Source organism: Equus asinus, chromosome 8 (genome assembly GCF_041296235.1).
Source record: "Equus asinus isolate D_3611 breed Donkey chromosome 8, EquAss-T2T_v2, whole genome shotgun sequence".
Classification (NCBI taxonomy): Eukaryota; Metazoa; Chordata; class Mammalia; order Perissodactyla; family Equidae; genus Equus; species Equus asinus.
Window position 1 is genome coordinate 3,689,997 of NC_091797.1, and position 15,479 is coordinate 3,705,475.

Genomic DNA, 15,479 nt, shown 5'->3' on the forward strand with positions numbered 1-15,479 from the left:
GGGGGGGCGGTTTTGCAAGTTATTTCACCTGTTCCTCTCAGGATCCTTCCTTGATGTGAAAGGCAACAAATAGATAAACACAGAGAAAAAGTAAAAAATAATTTTCTTTATGAAACTCTAAGGGCAAACTTGGGCAAACTTTGCCTCAATTCCTTTTGTGAAACGAAACAAAGAAGGAAAATGATGCTTTGTGTGTGTTTTGTCTTCATTTTGCTTTGAGAGAGACTGAAATTAACAGGCAAAATGAAACTTGGATTAGCAACTGAGACCCTGCTTTCATTTTATATTTCCAATTTTATAATGATACCAATTTAGAACTAAATCTTAATCTGTCAGGAATTTTTATGTTTCATATGGGAGGCTTAAAGTTATTTGTTTTTAATTATCAATTCAGAAACTTCTCTGACTGTCCAAGCCCATTCAAATATTCTGGGGTCACATGAACACTGAAAGAAATGTGTATATGATGTATATGAATGTATACGTATTACGTAACTTAAAAACAAGCCAAACAATCAAAAAACCAACAGCCTTGCTGAAAAAACACCTGGAGGGTCTACACTCAATCGAGTTATTAAGATGAACACAAACCGATACTGAGTGAGCATTAAATGTAAAAAATATCATTTCAACTGAGCTAAAAATAAAATGGCCAAGTGATTTTAATTTTCATTAACTCAGTTCATTAAATTATTATTCTTTCTTTCTCTGTTTACTTGGGCTGCTCTCTATGCCAATCTGTGGAAGTACTAATTAGTACAGAAGACCTTTTGCACATTAAAAGGAAGTATTGAAATTTAAAACACCAGCGGTTTCAGACCAATGTCATAAGTAGTCAGAAATGACCTCACCACCAAAATTATACACCCCTCTATTAGTCAGGGTCCCAGTAAGAAACAGATGGTGCCCCCAACTAAGGCAACTTAAGAGAGTCAAGCATGGATAGTGCTTGAAGAAACCAAGGAGAGATGGTACAGTGCCCGGGGTTAGAAACAGTGGGAGCCATTACTACCCACAAGCCTAGGGAAGAGGAGAGAGTGGTTGCCAGACTCAGAGGTGAGCCCACCCGACAGAAGCTGTGACTTTCCATAGAGGCAGAGGGCCCTGATCTCAGCTCGTCACCCACCCTCAAAAACATTCCTCTGTGTACCACAGAAGAACTAACAAATGTAAGATGACGTTATTTCTCCAAAACGCATATTTCTCTAGAAAATGATAATGAGATGAAAACCCAAGAAGGATCTTGCTAAATCGACTTAGTAAATCGAGACAGACTCTAAGCTTGAAACACATTGTTCTTTCAATTTAATGAGCTTAGACTGAAGGTCAATAGTTTTTTGAGACCTACATCACATTTGCTTAAATAATATACACCAAATAGAACAAAAATCTAATGAATGAAAGCTTTAACTTGCAGAGACTGGTCTGCATTCAGTAGCACAGCAAAATATACTCTGATTATTGTCCTGGCTAGACGCCAAGTAATTTCTTTTTACTGCTTAAATCTATGAAACAGTCCTAAATGAGGGTGTCTCTTTTACATTATAGAGATGGTGTTGAATGTAAACTCCAAGAACAGTTATGTTCAGTTGAAATGATGTTCCATCATATGTTTGCAGATTGGGATTCCATTAATCAGGAAGATCTGGTCTGGTTAACGCCCAAAGTCCTTTATGACTGAGAATTGGTGACTCGGATTCAAACGCTCTAGAAACAGAGGGAGTGAGAAGACCATAGCTCTGAAATTCTCTAGTTTTTCATTTGAACCAATTTGTATTAAAATTTTTAGAGAAAGGGAGACCACAGTACTTAGGCTGTTCTGTATACTCAGCACAAGTCAATGGAGCCAACAGCACAGGCCTCACACAGCTATTGCCCAAATAAATCAGTATCTGTGATAGGGCTTTGCAAACGGGAGAGCACCTGCTCAAAGTTAGACTTTACCACATTCCTTCAATTTATAAACCGTTTTACTTCTTTATTGTCTTAGCAGTGATATGTAGATGATGTTTCTCTTTAAAAATGTGTTTACTGGAGAACAAATTACTACTATTTAGATTTGCAAGTGCAGAAATTAATTTTTTATCAAATTTTTAAAATTACCTTAAAAAGGAGGAACACCAGTAAAACTGTCATGAAATGAATAATGTATACTACTTACCCAGTATGAATTACCCAGGAGAGCAAATCTTTCTTTGACACTGCTATCACCTTAACATATTTATTGCTAAAAAGTGATTTTACCAAGGTAGCTTTCTCTGGTTGAGTCCATAATTGTTTTAATGCTTTGTATTATGTCTGAGCGTATTTAAGTTGCATTCTAAATGTTGTAATCTGGTTCCATCAGTGTTCTAATGTCTTTTCCATGCACATATTTGTTCTATTTTCCCAAACAATTCTCTGTCCCCAATGAAACTCGTTATCTAGAAGAAATAATTTGAGAATATAATATCCAGGATTATGTTAGAGGGTAGATTATTTCACTTAACATGGTAGCCATTTGCATTCATACATTTACATTCAAACAGTAGCCATTTTACATTCCTATCTTATAACCTGTTTCAAGCATAATGACTATGTGTTGGGGGTTGGTTATGGGAAAAATATATATCAGCAACCACATCAGATTTCAGAAATGACTTTTATTCACTCAATTAATTTTGAGATAAACAGATGCCTACTGATGTATTTACTATAAATTTGTTACTTATTGCACTTTCTGTGCAAACCTGAAATACAGGAATTATTAACCTTTAACAGATATGTAGACAGGTCATTCTCTGCAAGTGAGCAAAATTCCTGAATGACAGTTGAAAGATAATTGAACACAGCATTTAGCATTTTATGGAGTCTCTTGGATGGCATTTTCTAATTTTGCTTTAAGAAAATATCAGAATCTTCAAATGAGTACTAACAAAATTTTTTGTTTTCTTTTCAGTATCTGAATATGTAAGATTTTGGGGGAATCTTGGGGCTCACTGGTCTGTAATAACTGATAACAATTCGGTGGAAAAAATTCCAAGAAGTCCTACTTTTTCCCATCTGGCTATAATGGACATATATTTCAAGATAATTCCTTTTCAAAACAGATCTCAAAACATGAACTCAATTTTGCACAATGTGGCAAAGAATAAAATACTCGGAAACTGTTTAATTTAAATGGCTTTGCAGGCTCTCAGCAATGATATCCAGAGGACAGCATCCCAGGCCCAGGATGACTCACCCACCACGAGCTCCATCTATTTGTTGAATTAGTCACGCCTCCACGTTACGGCAATGCCACCTTTCCTTCAACTCATACAAAACAGACATACATTCCAGAGGCTTAATGATCCTTTGTCAAATGCCCTATACTCCTAAATAAGTTCAAATATTAAAGGACAAGCTACTTCATTATTTATTACCAATTCTCTATCAGTTATAGCCAAAAGATAAGAATAAAAAAGAGGTTTCAACAACGAAATTGAGGACCTACCATAGCTAGAGCAATAGACAAGTGTTTCACGTGTGCAACCTCATTTAACAGAACGCTCTGCTACGGCAGGTTGACGAGTCGAGCTCAGCCCAGCTCAGTCACTTGTCAAAGATGCTACTGGTCAGCTGAGTCACTGTAGGGACCCAAGTACATCTTACACCAAAACATCCCTTTTCATTCATTTCAATGAAGTGACACACTTAGAAAAATTGAATACCTCTCCGATTTTTATTAGTTAATTGAATTGGGAACAAATTTCCACAGGGCTGACAGGAACTAAAGTATTCCAAGCCATTAATTTCATTAGAGTTTTTTTAAATACATGACGTCATTTCCTGTCCTCCTGTGCCCTGAGAAACAAGTATTACTAACCTAATCTGAGAAGGGGAAAGCAGTAACACAGAATAACACAGGCATGAGGAAGAGCAGATTCAAACTCAGCTCTCTCTGGTTCAGGACCTTAAAACCCAGAGCATGCTACTTTGAAAAAGCAAGAAAAGTTAATTTTTGAATGAACATTGATTTCAGATCCAAGGCTAAGATGACTTTTATAGGTAATATATAGCACACTGATTCTAAAGAATATTATACTTTACAAAAGTATTCAGTTTAATAATAAAATTGCTTCTATTACGAAATGAAGTAAATAAAGTCATGCATGAAGCTGGATTCTAAGTAAAATTCCCATCTCAGTTTTGGAAGAAGACTAACCTGCAGTATATTTATCAGTAGCTATCATAAAAACCCACCGAAATATGCATCTTGGCACACGTGTGCAAGTATGACATGCATGCATTGGGCACACAAATTTTCATGTTACTATTTATAGTCTACAAATAATCTGTTGCCAAGTAATGGAGTTGTGTTTCATTACCTACTATGTATATGAGCTACTCCCTAAACTGTTTGACAAAACTCTAAAATGACAAAACTAAAAATTACAGCATTTTACTTGACCAGGCCTACAATTTTAGTAATATTCTACTATCACAGTATTTATAGATCATGACCAGGAGAGGACACAGAAGCACTGAACTTGACATGAAAATATTCTTTTGCTCTTTCTTGGAAAAGGTTTGCATATATTTCTCCTCAAACTGTGGAAGAGAGGATTTGGGAAGGGTCCTTACCGTAGAAGCAATGTTACAGTCAGAAGAGAGAAAAGCAGAGACCAATGAAGACAAACACACAGAACTGGCAAATTCTCTTATCACTTTTTTTGTATACAACCAGGTATAGAAAGTTATATTTATCATTACTCTCTTAAAATAAATATATATGAAAGTAAGAATATTGCTCAATGACTGCATTCTTCTTGTTCTTTTAAAAACGTTATTAAATAATACCTTGAGATCAGGAGCTGGTATAAATAATACATTAATGGAATTGGAAATTATATAAATGGTAGCCATCTTGCCCTAAAAAAAGAGAAAGTAAAAGGTGGCCGCTTTCCCAAAATGATGTATTTTTATTCTTTTGATAGTACCAATTTATTGCTATCTTTCCTCTGGAGATCTTTTTTTGTTTTATTCATTTAACATTCACTTCAACCAATATTTACTGAAGCTCTGTTAAGACTGTTCTAGACAATTCAAAGACCCAGTCATTATACTTGAAGAATTCCCAAGTCTAGTGGAGGGAGATAGAAATATAAATGGACGATACACTGCATTATGATAAACGCTAGAAGAGAAGTACAGTACATGCAAAGGCCTATGGGATCCAGCCAAGGGGCAGGGCAACTGTCAGGCTCTGATTCAAGGAACAACAGACTCAGTCTATCTTTCTACATCTTGATAAAGGGTGTGGGCTCATGGCAGTCATTTACAAAGGAAGTAAGATCAATGGAGGGTAGAGAGCAAGGTGGAAGGTGGCTCAGACAATGACGAGAGCAAAACGAGCAAAGGTAGGAAGAAATGAGAACACTGAGAGAGACACAAATTGTTCTAGACAACGAATATGTGCGTAAAGATGCAAACACACACCAACTCGAGCTAGATTTTACACTTCCCTTGGGTGGTAGAATATCAAGGATTAGAAGAAGCAGAATGAAAAGACAAATGAATGTGTGTATTCAGATTTCCTGGAATCTATACAGGGATTCCCAACCTCCCTGCACATAAGTAGCGCCATTGATGTAAGTAGAAAACAAAGGTTCCATTAAGGCTGATTATGTGACTTAGAGACCCTGGGGTGGAATTCTTCTGCCCTAACTGCTTTAATTATTTATTTTAAACAAAGGAGTAAGAAATAAGATCTAATCTCACCTTTCATATTTTAGCCATATAGCCCACAATTACCTTTGGTAAAAGAGTCCTATAAAATATAATAAAGACCTCAGGAATAAATGCCAGCCTCTCTTCAGACTTATATCTGAAAATGAGGTAAACAGCAACGTTATTCCAGTTTTCTTTTAAAATAAAAGTTATATACACAATATGCACACAATTTCTTTTTAAATAGCTGCCTGAAATAAGACATTATTATTTTTAAAATGCTTCACTTGGTCGATTTACTTTTTTATCAAATTTTTCAAAAATTATTTTGAAATTTTTTCAAAATTTTTCATAATTTTCAAAATGTCACATAAAAATCAGGGAATGGGTTTCTACAATTACATGCCACTGTCAAGTATGATCTTAAATAGGAAGATACTTGAATGTACAAAACTTTAACCCTGCAGTGAAGCCTCAGTCCAATAATTTACTTTTATCGTGTATTCAAGATCACGTGCAATTGTTGGTGTTGTCACTACAAACAGTGATAGTTTTCTTCTTGGCATTTTCTAGCTATGAAATCTTCAGTCCCTGAAAGTATTATTAAGAAACATTTCAGTAGAAATCCTACCTCAAAATTGACATCCCATTCCTGGGAGCCTATAGTTTTCTCAAATAATAACTAAATATGATTCTGTGATTCCAATGGACGCATTGAAAATACTCAGCATTTGGTATACCTTTGCCATCACCATTAGCATCACACAAAACAATCTGGAATTGCATCTACTGAGTGTAAAGACTCTTTTGTCAAATTTGTGCCACTTCTATGATGTAACAAACGTGGAAAATATTTCTACTTTTTTGGGTCAGTACTCACTATGGTGAATAAAATGGGAGTCAAATACTGTGCAGAATAATCTTGTATTTATTCCCTTAATGACTTACAGGAGAGTTTGACTAATTTTCCATAAAAAATCAAAATCATAAAGTAATACAAAGTATAAGTGGAATTTTTAAAATCTCATTTTAGAAGCTGGGATTACATGTTACCATATAAAGTGAAGATATTTTAGAATAAAATTAGACATGAGTAGCACAATTATATGTAACTATTGACCTCGAGCCCTGTGAATATCATTATGTGATAGTTTATTTGAAATGGTATTAAATAATTCTTTCATAAGATTTTATATATTATTTATACCAAATATTTAAGATTTAATATGCTTTCCATAAATTTGAGTAAGTTAAGAGTCTGCAGATTTTCACATGCCTTTCCTACAATGCAGTGTAGCCTAAAAGGCCTTCTTTGGATGAGGTAAGGAGTGCTGTATATATTTTATAAGAATTACTTACAAATGCATCAGCTACAATTATGTCATCAGGAATTACTTATCCCTGCCTTTCTGACTCAGAATACCCAAACAATTAAAGAGCACAAATCTCAAATACAGAGAATACAGGCTCTGCAATTTTACTGATACAACATATACCCTTCCCTTGTTATATAAACTTTTCTTGGTTCAGCTCTATTCCCATGCTAACAATTTGAATATCATTATTTATTTGTCTATGGTGGTATTCCTTTCTCATTTTGCCAGCTAATTAGCCAAAAGAAATATACATTCTCCCACATGATTTATACATCTAATGTCTAAAATCGCTCTTATTCTTAGTCATTCACAAAACAAATGGCTATCTATTCCAAATTCTATAAATCTCAGAATGGTCCTGAGCCACATCTCATGATCATGACCAGCAAAATCTTTAAAAATCATGCTTAATGTGCACACAACAACTTTTTGTCACTTGCTACCATTCACACAAAAGGGTTGCAAGCTGGATTCACTTTCCACTGTCATCAGCAGTCAATTTGATGATAAAATTCTAACCTCTGAACAAACAAATTTTCCAAATTTCATTAAAACAACAGTAAAACAAGCAAACCAAAACTAGTTTCTGGCGTTAATTGTCTTATTAGCCAGCCTGTACCATCACATTTTCAGCGTGTGCTGCAGCTTCTTCTTCTCAGGGACTCTAATTAGTTTTAAATGGTGTTAAATACCATCCCCGCAGTTGCAAGTGCTTCTCTGGGATTTTTACTAGAGAAAAGAACTCCTGTAATTTAAAACCACTTTGTTTTCTTCAGTCACAGCTGTTAGCAAAACACTGACCTGTGGAAACCTGAAAGGGTTTCGCCCCTCTCATTGCCATCAGCCTGCATTTATTCCTAACAAATCTTTTCCGCTCCAACCATCGCTCTGCATAATTCCCATCCCCCAAACTGCCTTCGGCAGAGAATTCGCATTTAGCTAGTCAGGCCCGTCTCTCTCTCTTTCCCTCCCCTCCTTACAAAGCCTTGGCTACCCTTAAAGAAAATTCTCCAACAACGTGTCAATTTTATATTGGCCACAAAGACAACTTCTGTTGGGGGAGGGGGAAGAAAGAGGGACTGGAGCTTGTCTGTCCCTTTCCACAAACAGGGATCTTTGTGGCGATCAGAAAACATTTCCTGCATAAAAAATCAACAGACTCTCTGGTTGCAGGGTTGGGGAGCAAGAACGAGTATGTATCAGCCATGTCCTCAAACGAATGGAACACATCCAGTAACCTTCCAAACAGGAAAGTCATTTTCTCAAAATATGTAGCTTTCTTGTATTATTAAACGTAATCCACAAGCTCAGATCCTCTGGGAGCTCCCCGACCCGCGACAGGGTGGAAGCTATAAATCACTCCCCTACTTTCTCTTTTTCCTCCGCATTTCCGTTGCACTGTTTTTTCCATCCAGCTCATCTCTGACATGCTCCCTTTCTCCTGGTGTATATCAACAGGGGACCAAGAAGATAAGAGCAAAAATCACGCAAGAGGGAAGTCAGCCTCTGTTTTAACTCGGCCCTCCTTCGCTGCCCCTGCGTGACCTCACGGCCAGGAGACCCCAGAGTGTGCGCCCCCGGTGGGGTTCTTGACCCACCAAAGAGCGAGCCCGTGGGCTCAACTGTGCAGAGCATCTTAAACACAATCCCCGGCCTGCGGAAGAGGGGGCGCCCTTGTGTTCACGTGTCAGAAAGTCTTTGGGTCCAAACAGTCTTGCTATTGAATATGCTTCACCTTTTAGTCTTGGCGCCCCAAGTTCAAACCTGGAGAGGGGGTCGTGCATGAGAGCGTGGGTCAGAGAGGGGAAAGGAGAGAGGAAGTGAATGGGGACTTTTTGCTGTGCTGGGGCCGAAGGCAGAAGTCTACAAATGCATTTCACGGGTGTCATGTGTGACAGTGTATGAGTGGGTCTCCCCCGGGGCTGCAGCCTAATAAAGGCCTCCTTCTCCTTGCTCATCAACCTCCACTCAAACTCACTCCACGTTTCGGCATCTCTTTTCTCCTGAATAGTCCACCCGCACTTCCTGGGCATGCTGCTGAGAGCTAGCCCATCCTCCCTGCCCCATCTCTAAAATCTTGAAATCCTAAAACTAGATTAAGAGACCTTTACCACTGAAGATCACAAATCAAATGAATCCAAGGATGACAGAGTAAAGGAGCAACGATTAGGCCCTGTGCTGCTGGAGCCCCGTTTAACTCCATCCCCCGCCCCCCGTGCCCTTCATCCCCTCTCTGCTGGGCACTCACCTTCTTTGGGCGGTCGCTTGGCCTCCCTGGTAAGATTGCAGACCTGGGTGGTTTGCAGCTCCTGGGTCAGGCAGCCCTCGGTCTGCTCATTCAGGGGTAACACCACGTTATTTAACAAAACCAGCGACTGCTCGTCGATCCCCCACTCTCCCAAATGCTGAGGGCAGGTGCATTTTGTATACATGATCCCACAGGATTCTGTTCTCCCATTTTCTGATTTTAAGCAGCTCTCCAACCAAGTGCATAATACATGGCAACCAAACTGGCTTGGGCTCACCTTGTTCAATACCAAAAACTCAAAAAAAGATTTCTGATCTTCTTCCCCTTTTTTCTGTAATCCTGGGAAATCGGTTGGAAATACCCGACGTATCTGAATAAAATTTTTATCATATTGTAGAAAAACGAAAGCATTCTTGGAATTGCAGAGTTGCATTATAGAATGATTCTTTCTTAAAAGATCCTTTATCTTTTCATGGGAAAAATGATCAAACTGATAAGCCAAGAGGGAAAAGTTAGAGCAGCTAAGGTCCTTTTTGGAAAATTTCAGGTAAATGCTATATTTGGTTGGATCTGGATTTTCCAGCGTCCAAGTGCAGTTTGTGAAGTTTTTGGGAAACATTTCACTTACAGAATACGATCCATAAATGACTCCCTTCACCAAAGTTGAACACCAGAAGTCTTGGGCAGCATTAAATCCAAACATAACCAGGAGATAGGTGGAAAATATATAAATCAGCAGGTTACGAACAGCCTTCATCCTATGTCATTTGGCCTGTAAAAATGGCAATGAAAGTAAAATGCAAGTAGGAGTCTACGCACATTGAAAAAGAAACTCCTTCCAATATGACAGCCAGCTGTTTTCAAGATTTCAGTAAAAAACCCTTTTTAAAAGAAGGGCAGATAATTTCTATTTTATAACGCCGGAAAATTATCTGTTGCTGTGTGAACAGCGCCCTCACGTGGTCATTCACAATGGCCAGTTCTCTACATTCGATTTAAAAATATTTAACAGATTATTAATAGGAATGCTCTAATTTATCTATCAGATTTCCTCCAAGTTTATTATGATTATATTGAAAGAAGAGGAAAAATATGTTTTCTAAAATCCCATAGCCTAAATGTTAATTTTTGAAATATTTTTAAGCAACCTGTACAACCTTCTGTCTCCCTCAGTCCTCTGCCTGCAGTAAACATCAGCACACAAAATCTAATCTGATAATCTGGGAACAGCTGTCACATTATTTCTTTTCTCTTAAATGTGAAAAATAATTACGATAAACGATAGCCACAATTTTAAAAGCACAAATGAAAATTTGTTGCAGATGAAATAGCATCTCCCAAATACCCCTACTTGTCTTTGCAGGGGCTGCTGTGGGAACTGATGGGGAATTCCATGCAAAAATACCATCACCAGCATTCATTCATGTGGCTGAATGGAATTTTAAAACCATCATCTGAGAAAGGGCATGGAGGGGTAGAGACATAGGGAAGACGTTGTTGGACATCGCCATTGAGAAGCAGGATTTAGGGCCGTCATTTCAATGTGACATGCCCTCTTGGGATACGTAAAGTGGATCACTGTATTAGGATCTGTATCCAAAGGCGATGTCAGTGAAAAATCCCGGAACCACAGTAATTGAGCTGGCTTCACTCTTTTAAATGTTTTGTTTTTTTTTTTTTAAATTATGGGTATTTTATCTAGAGTTACCTACTGTAATTTAAGATTTACACATGGCAGATAAAAGATACTAGCGTTTTCTTTCCTAGCAGATTTCAGTTACGGAACTGCTCCCTTTCCAACAACAGCTCCACAGCTCCTCTTCTTTCTTTTTTCTAACCTGGCCTTGCATAAGAAAGTAAGCCTTGGTTATATTTACCTCTGTAAGTTGTTATCCAAAAATAACTTGAATTTTTTTCAGCTTTAACCTTTAAAGTTATTTCTTAGAATAAATGACACTGCTTTTTTGTTTAGCCTTTGAGCTGAGAAAAGTGATGCCAAGTTAATTTTAAAAGTCTTTAGGCTGCAGTCTCTTCCACTGTTCTGTAAACAGAGACAGACATACAGACACATAGATAGTTAAGAGTTTTCATGTCTTTGCCTGGGTCTTCTCTGAACCAAAGGATAAAACCACTTCCTTCCCATTGCATAACACACACCAACGCATGCACACGGGATCCAGGGACTGAAGACAGGTCTGCATTCTCCAGATCATAATCCACATTCTATGTCTTGCTATAGGCAAAAGCAGCCCCAACTCTAAATTTCTATAAAGCAGCAGTTTAAAATAACGAGAACTGTTGGGACTACCAAAACAGTGTTGTCTGTTTCAAGCACACAGCTCAATGAATAATGCACTTCCTTCCTGAGAAAATAAAGCCAACGAGCATCTAAAGGTTAACAAATAGGGGAAGTTGTAGGAAATTCTGGAAATAATTTCCCCTTTTTTTTCGCTGTAGCACTTTGCAGGCAATGCAGGTCTGCGCAGTGTTCTTCAGGATAGAGTGTAGGCGTTGAGAGCCAATGTGACAATAAGTGTCTAAATTAGGAATTCCATCCATGAAAGGGGGCTTCGTTTTATAATCGGTAACTCAAAAAGAGGTCGTATTTCTTTTCCTAATGAAATTCGGTACTTTTGCTTCCATTTATTCGACAGTGCTTGTCTGCATTGCTGTGCTCATCCAGGCTCAGAAAGAGCGAGGAAACAGCTCTGATCTCACTTTCAGGCCTGCTCAAGGGAGCCCCCTCAACAGAATGCTCTTTATTCTCACCATTAAGCTTTGGTTTACGGAGTCTTGTTTTACCCTAAATAATCAAAAATGAATCATTGAACTCTGCCCGCCCCACAGCCCCCCACTTCAAGGCCAGTTCACACAATTTTATTTCCCTCTTTAAGGAAGAAAGAATGGGGTGAGGGGTGTCTAAAGGCTGGCTACTGAGGTCTGAAGGATGTTTTTATTTCTTTCTTTATGTGTCTCCCACTGAGAAGCAAACCGGCGTTTAGTTTAGCTATTCTCAAACTGATTTTCTGCGTGACACTTTAGTTTAGTCGAACCTAGACGGCGCCATCACTCCACTGAATTTTTTCCCCAATGGAAGACCCACTGCCTCCCCTTATCTTAACTTCCTTCTAACCTAAAATTCCGCCCCCCCCCCCCAAATTACCCCAGTCACGCACAACCGTCCGATTTTCTACGTCTCCCTGCCTGTTCCTTCCGACCCAGCGCCTCTCCTGAAAGCCAGACTTCTCTAACTTTTCAGCTGCGGCGTTTAAGTGAATGCAGACAGGCGGGTTTGCTCGCGGCCCCTCCACCTGCCAGCAGCAGCCCTGCCTTCTTGTCCTCCCTCCGCAAACGCCTAGCCCCAAGCTCCTCGGTGGCGACCCCTGGTAGAGGGAAGGTGACCCTGGACCCCCTTCCTTACCTTCCACTCCGAAAGCTCTGGGAGGCTCTTGCTCTAAGACACCAGCACAGGCACGCGTCCCAGCAACAGCGACGGAGAGACTCCCCTTCGGTCCCAATCACCGTTGCCCATTTTCCCCGGCTCAGCTTCAAAAATCAGGATTTATTTTTTTTAAATGCACACATAAGAAAAGAAAAGATGCGGGGAAATCAAAGAGGAGAGGGGTGGGAGAAAAAAAGCCTCCAGGACCCCCGAGCCTGACGCCGTATCCAACTGAATCGAAGCTCCAACGGGGGGGGGGGGACCCCCGAGGAGAGACTCTAAGAAAACGAAAAAATGCAAGTGGCTTAGGAGCGAGGATGTGTTTTGCCAAATCTACCCCCCAACAAACCGAGGAGCCAAGAAGCAAAGAAATCGCTGAGACGCGAACTGAGTGGCGGCGGCGGCGGCGGCTCCGGCAGCCGGGTCGGGGCGGCGGGTTTAGTGCAGGAGGACCGCGGTCGGATCGCCAGGCTCGGCTTAGGCTGTCTCCTCTCTCCGCTCTCCTCCCTCCGCCTCCTCCCCCCGCGGGTACTGATGGACGGACGGCGGCTAAGGAGAGGGAAAAATCCTCGGCTGCTGATGTTGGAAAGCTGTTTGAATGCCCAGCGAGGAGGGAGGCGCGAGAGGGAGCGAGATAGTAAAGCTCTGTCTCGGGCGTGCGCGGGGCGCGCGGCGCTCGCTCTCCCCGGGCGCGCCGGCCACCCGCGTGCTCGCAGCCCCGCGCGCCCCCGAGCCCCGCGCGCCCCCGAGCCCCGCGCGCCCCGCGCCGGCGGCAGGCCCGAGGCTGCCCGCGCGCCCCGCGGCCGCTGCGCCCTCCCGGAGCTCGGGCCCCTCCCGAGGGCGCGGGCGGGTGCGAGTGCGCGGGCGAGGGGGCGGCTGGCGGGAGGGGGCCAGGCGGAGCTCCAGCCCTGGCCGCGGTGCGCCTGCCCGTCACGGCTTCTCAAAACCCAGCACGTCCCGAAAGCGCGATTTTCTGCGTCTGGGAGGCTTGTGCATCCTCAGTTCCCACCGCTGGGGCTGGCGGCGAGCGACTGTAAGAGAAACTCTGGGAGGCGAGGCCTGGGGGCTGCGCAGGACGGGAGGGCGGCTCGGCGGGGTGGGAAGTGAATACAGGACTTGACGGTCTTTCTTTCTTTTAGCGCGGACCTGTCGCAGCCGACGAGCTGTCATTTCAGCAGCGGGATTCGGAGGCATTGATGGTCAACGGCGAGCGCGGGGGGCACCACCTCGGCTCCCGAGCTGCGGCGTGTCTCCGGGCGGAACAATCCTAGTTTTTCTCAGCGAGGCTGCAATTAACATCTTATTTGTTCTGGCTAGATACAGGCTTTGTCAGCACCGCGGTGCGGCGACCGAGGTTGGGCATCTTGCATTGCTTTCTGCATGGCAATGGGATCATGGTTGTGGGGTCTAAACTTTTGTTTTGTGTTCCTAATGTATCTGATTCTTTTTCAAGTTTCCCTAGTAACAGGTTTGGGGACGGGAGTGGGAAGAAACGGGGGAAAGGAGAGGGAGGAGAAACTACCAGATTCTCGATTTAGCAGGAAAAAAGGGATAAATTTCCACCACTCCCCACCTTTATGTGTGTTTTTTTTTTTTTTTTTTGCCTCCTAGACAGTTGGCTGACAAGTATTTGATGAACTAGCTTCACATACATGCTGCAAAAGGTCATTCGCCTACTGATTATGTCTCTGCTTGTAAACGCAGTTGGCGGTTTGCAAAACAAGTGCTGAAATCTTGTGCGGTGGGGTGGGGGGAGGAGACCGTACTGGGTAATTCGTGTAAAGTGCTGGAGTCCTCCTAAGGGTAAGTTGCTTGAGTGGCAGTTGAAGTTGAATAAACAATTTTCCATCATTTTTCTCTCCCTGCTTTTACTGCTGGTTTTCTTCTCTCGTTGTTCCTTTCCCGTGGGGCGATTGGATAGCCAAGAACATTTTTAAAGAGGATTCTAGTGAAAACAGGAAGGTGCCGATGATCTTTTATTCACCGGAGTAGTTTGAAATATTAAAGTTGGCCCTTTGCTGCTTAATACATAATTAATAGGGTGACCCTCTTCAAGGCTTTCTCTTCTAGGACAAGTGCTCAGAATAACACCCTGTAAGGGAAACAGTTAATCATTCCCCATCCAGCGGGCTTTCACCACGTTCCAGGAAAATTCACTGCTAAGAGCAGCCTGGGTGGCGTTTTGGTTTTCTGTCATTTGTGGTTCATTACAGTATTTTTTAGTCATTTAAGGGACTGTGAAAGTAAAATAACGTTTTATGACCAGGGCATAATTCAAAACATTGTGTCTCAAGCAAATACATTTTCTTTTAAAAACAAACAATACTCAGCAATACAAAGGAGAAGCACATTTCATTTATTTCAACTTCCATAGAGATTGTAATTATGATATTTGTAAGACATTTTGGTGAGGTCTGTTATTTTGCCATGAGCAAAACTAAAGAGCTTAATGACAGATGTGGAACAAAATAGAGAAAAGGAGAACGTTTTGCATGATTAGTACGTAAAAAGGAGAGGAATCATTGTGAGGTTGATCTTCTATTTTGCATCTAGTGGTTTCTCACATTATGCTTGAACACTGTCACTCTGATGTTTCTCAGGAAATCTTAGTCATGACACGGTGACATAACAATAATGGCCAAAAGGGACAATTTAAAAAGCCTTAATTCTAAATGGAGAGGAGCACAAACTCCCAGGGTCATTTATATTCAAGGAGAAGGCA

At 41.0% G+C, this 15,479-nt stretch overlaps 2 protein-coding genes across 6 annotated transcripts in view; one reads left to right on the plus strand and one right to left on the minus strand.

Moving 5' to 3' along the window:
* The window catches only part of ADGRB3 (adhesion G protein-coupled receptor B3), a 645,087-nt gene extending 632,013 nt beyond the window's left edge, over nt 1-13,074 (minus strand). For 4 of the 5 annotated variants that reach the window (XM_070514627.1, XM_070514626.1, XM_070514625.1 and 1 more), the window contains exons 1-2: nt 12,737-13,074; nt 9,316-10,087 (exon numbers count right to left, since the gene is read on the minus strand). In XM_070514627.1, the coding sequence (XP_070370728.1) occupies nt 9,316-10,072 (757 nt within the window). In that variant the 5' untranslated portion in view covers nt 10,073-10,087; nt 12,737-13,074. Of the gene's footprint in view, nt 1-9,315; nt 10,088-11,192; nt 11,357-12,736 lie in introns of all 5 variants that reach the window. The other variant, XM_014842250.3, reaches the window with a different exon arrangement.
* Nucleotides 12,219-14,608, plus strand: LOC139045974 (uncharacterized). Its single transcript, XM_070516720.1, has 5 exons — nt 12,219-12,223; nt 12,484-12,712; nt 13,067-13,790; nt 13,897-14,111; nt 14,373-14,608. Exons 1-5 carry the CDS (start codon nt 12,219-12,221, stop codon nt 14,397-14,399), a joined length of 1,200 nt encoding a protein of 399 aa, XP_070372821.1. The 3' UTR covers nt 14,400-14,608.
* Nucleotides 14,609-15,479: the final 871 nt, after the last annotated feature.

Bases quoted from the DNA above. Each gene is read 5' to 3' on its own strand.
- LOC139045974 (XM_070516720.1), top strand. The intron at 12,713-13,066 runs GTGACCCTGGAC...CAAGTGGCTTAG, and splicing joins CGACCCCTGGTAGAGGGAAG to GAGCGAGGATGTGTTTTGCC. The intron at 14,112-14,372 runs GTTGGGCATCTT...CCTCCTAGACAG, and splicing joins ACCGCGGTGCGGCGACCGAG to TTGGCTGACAAGTATTTGAT.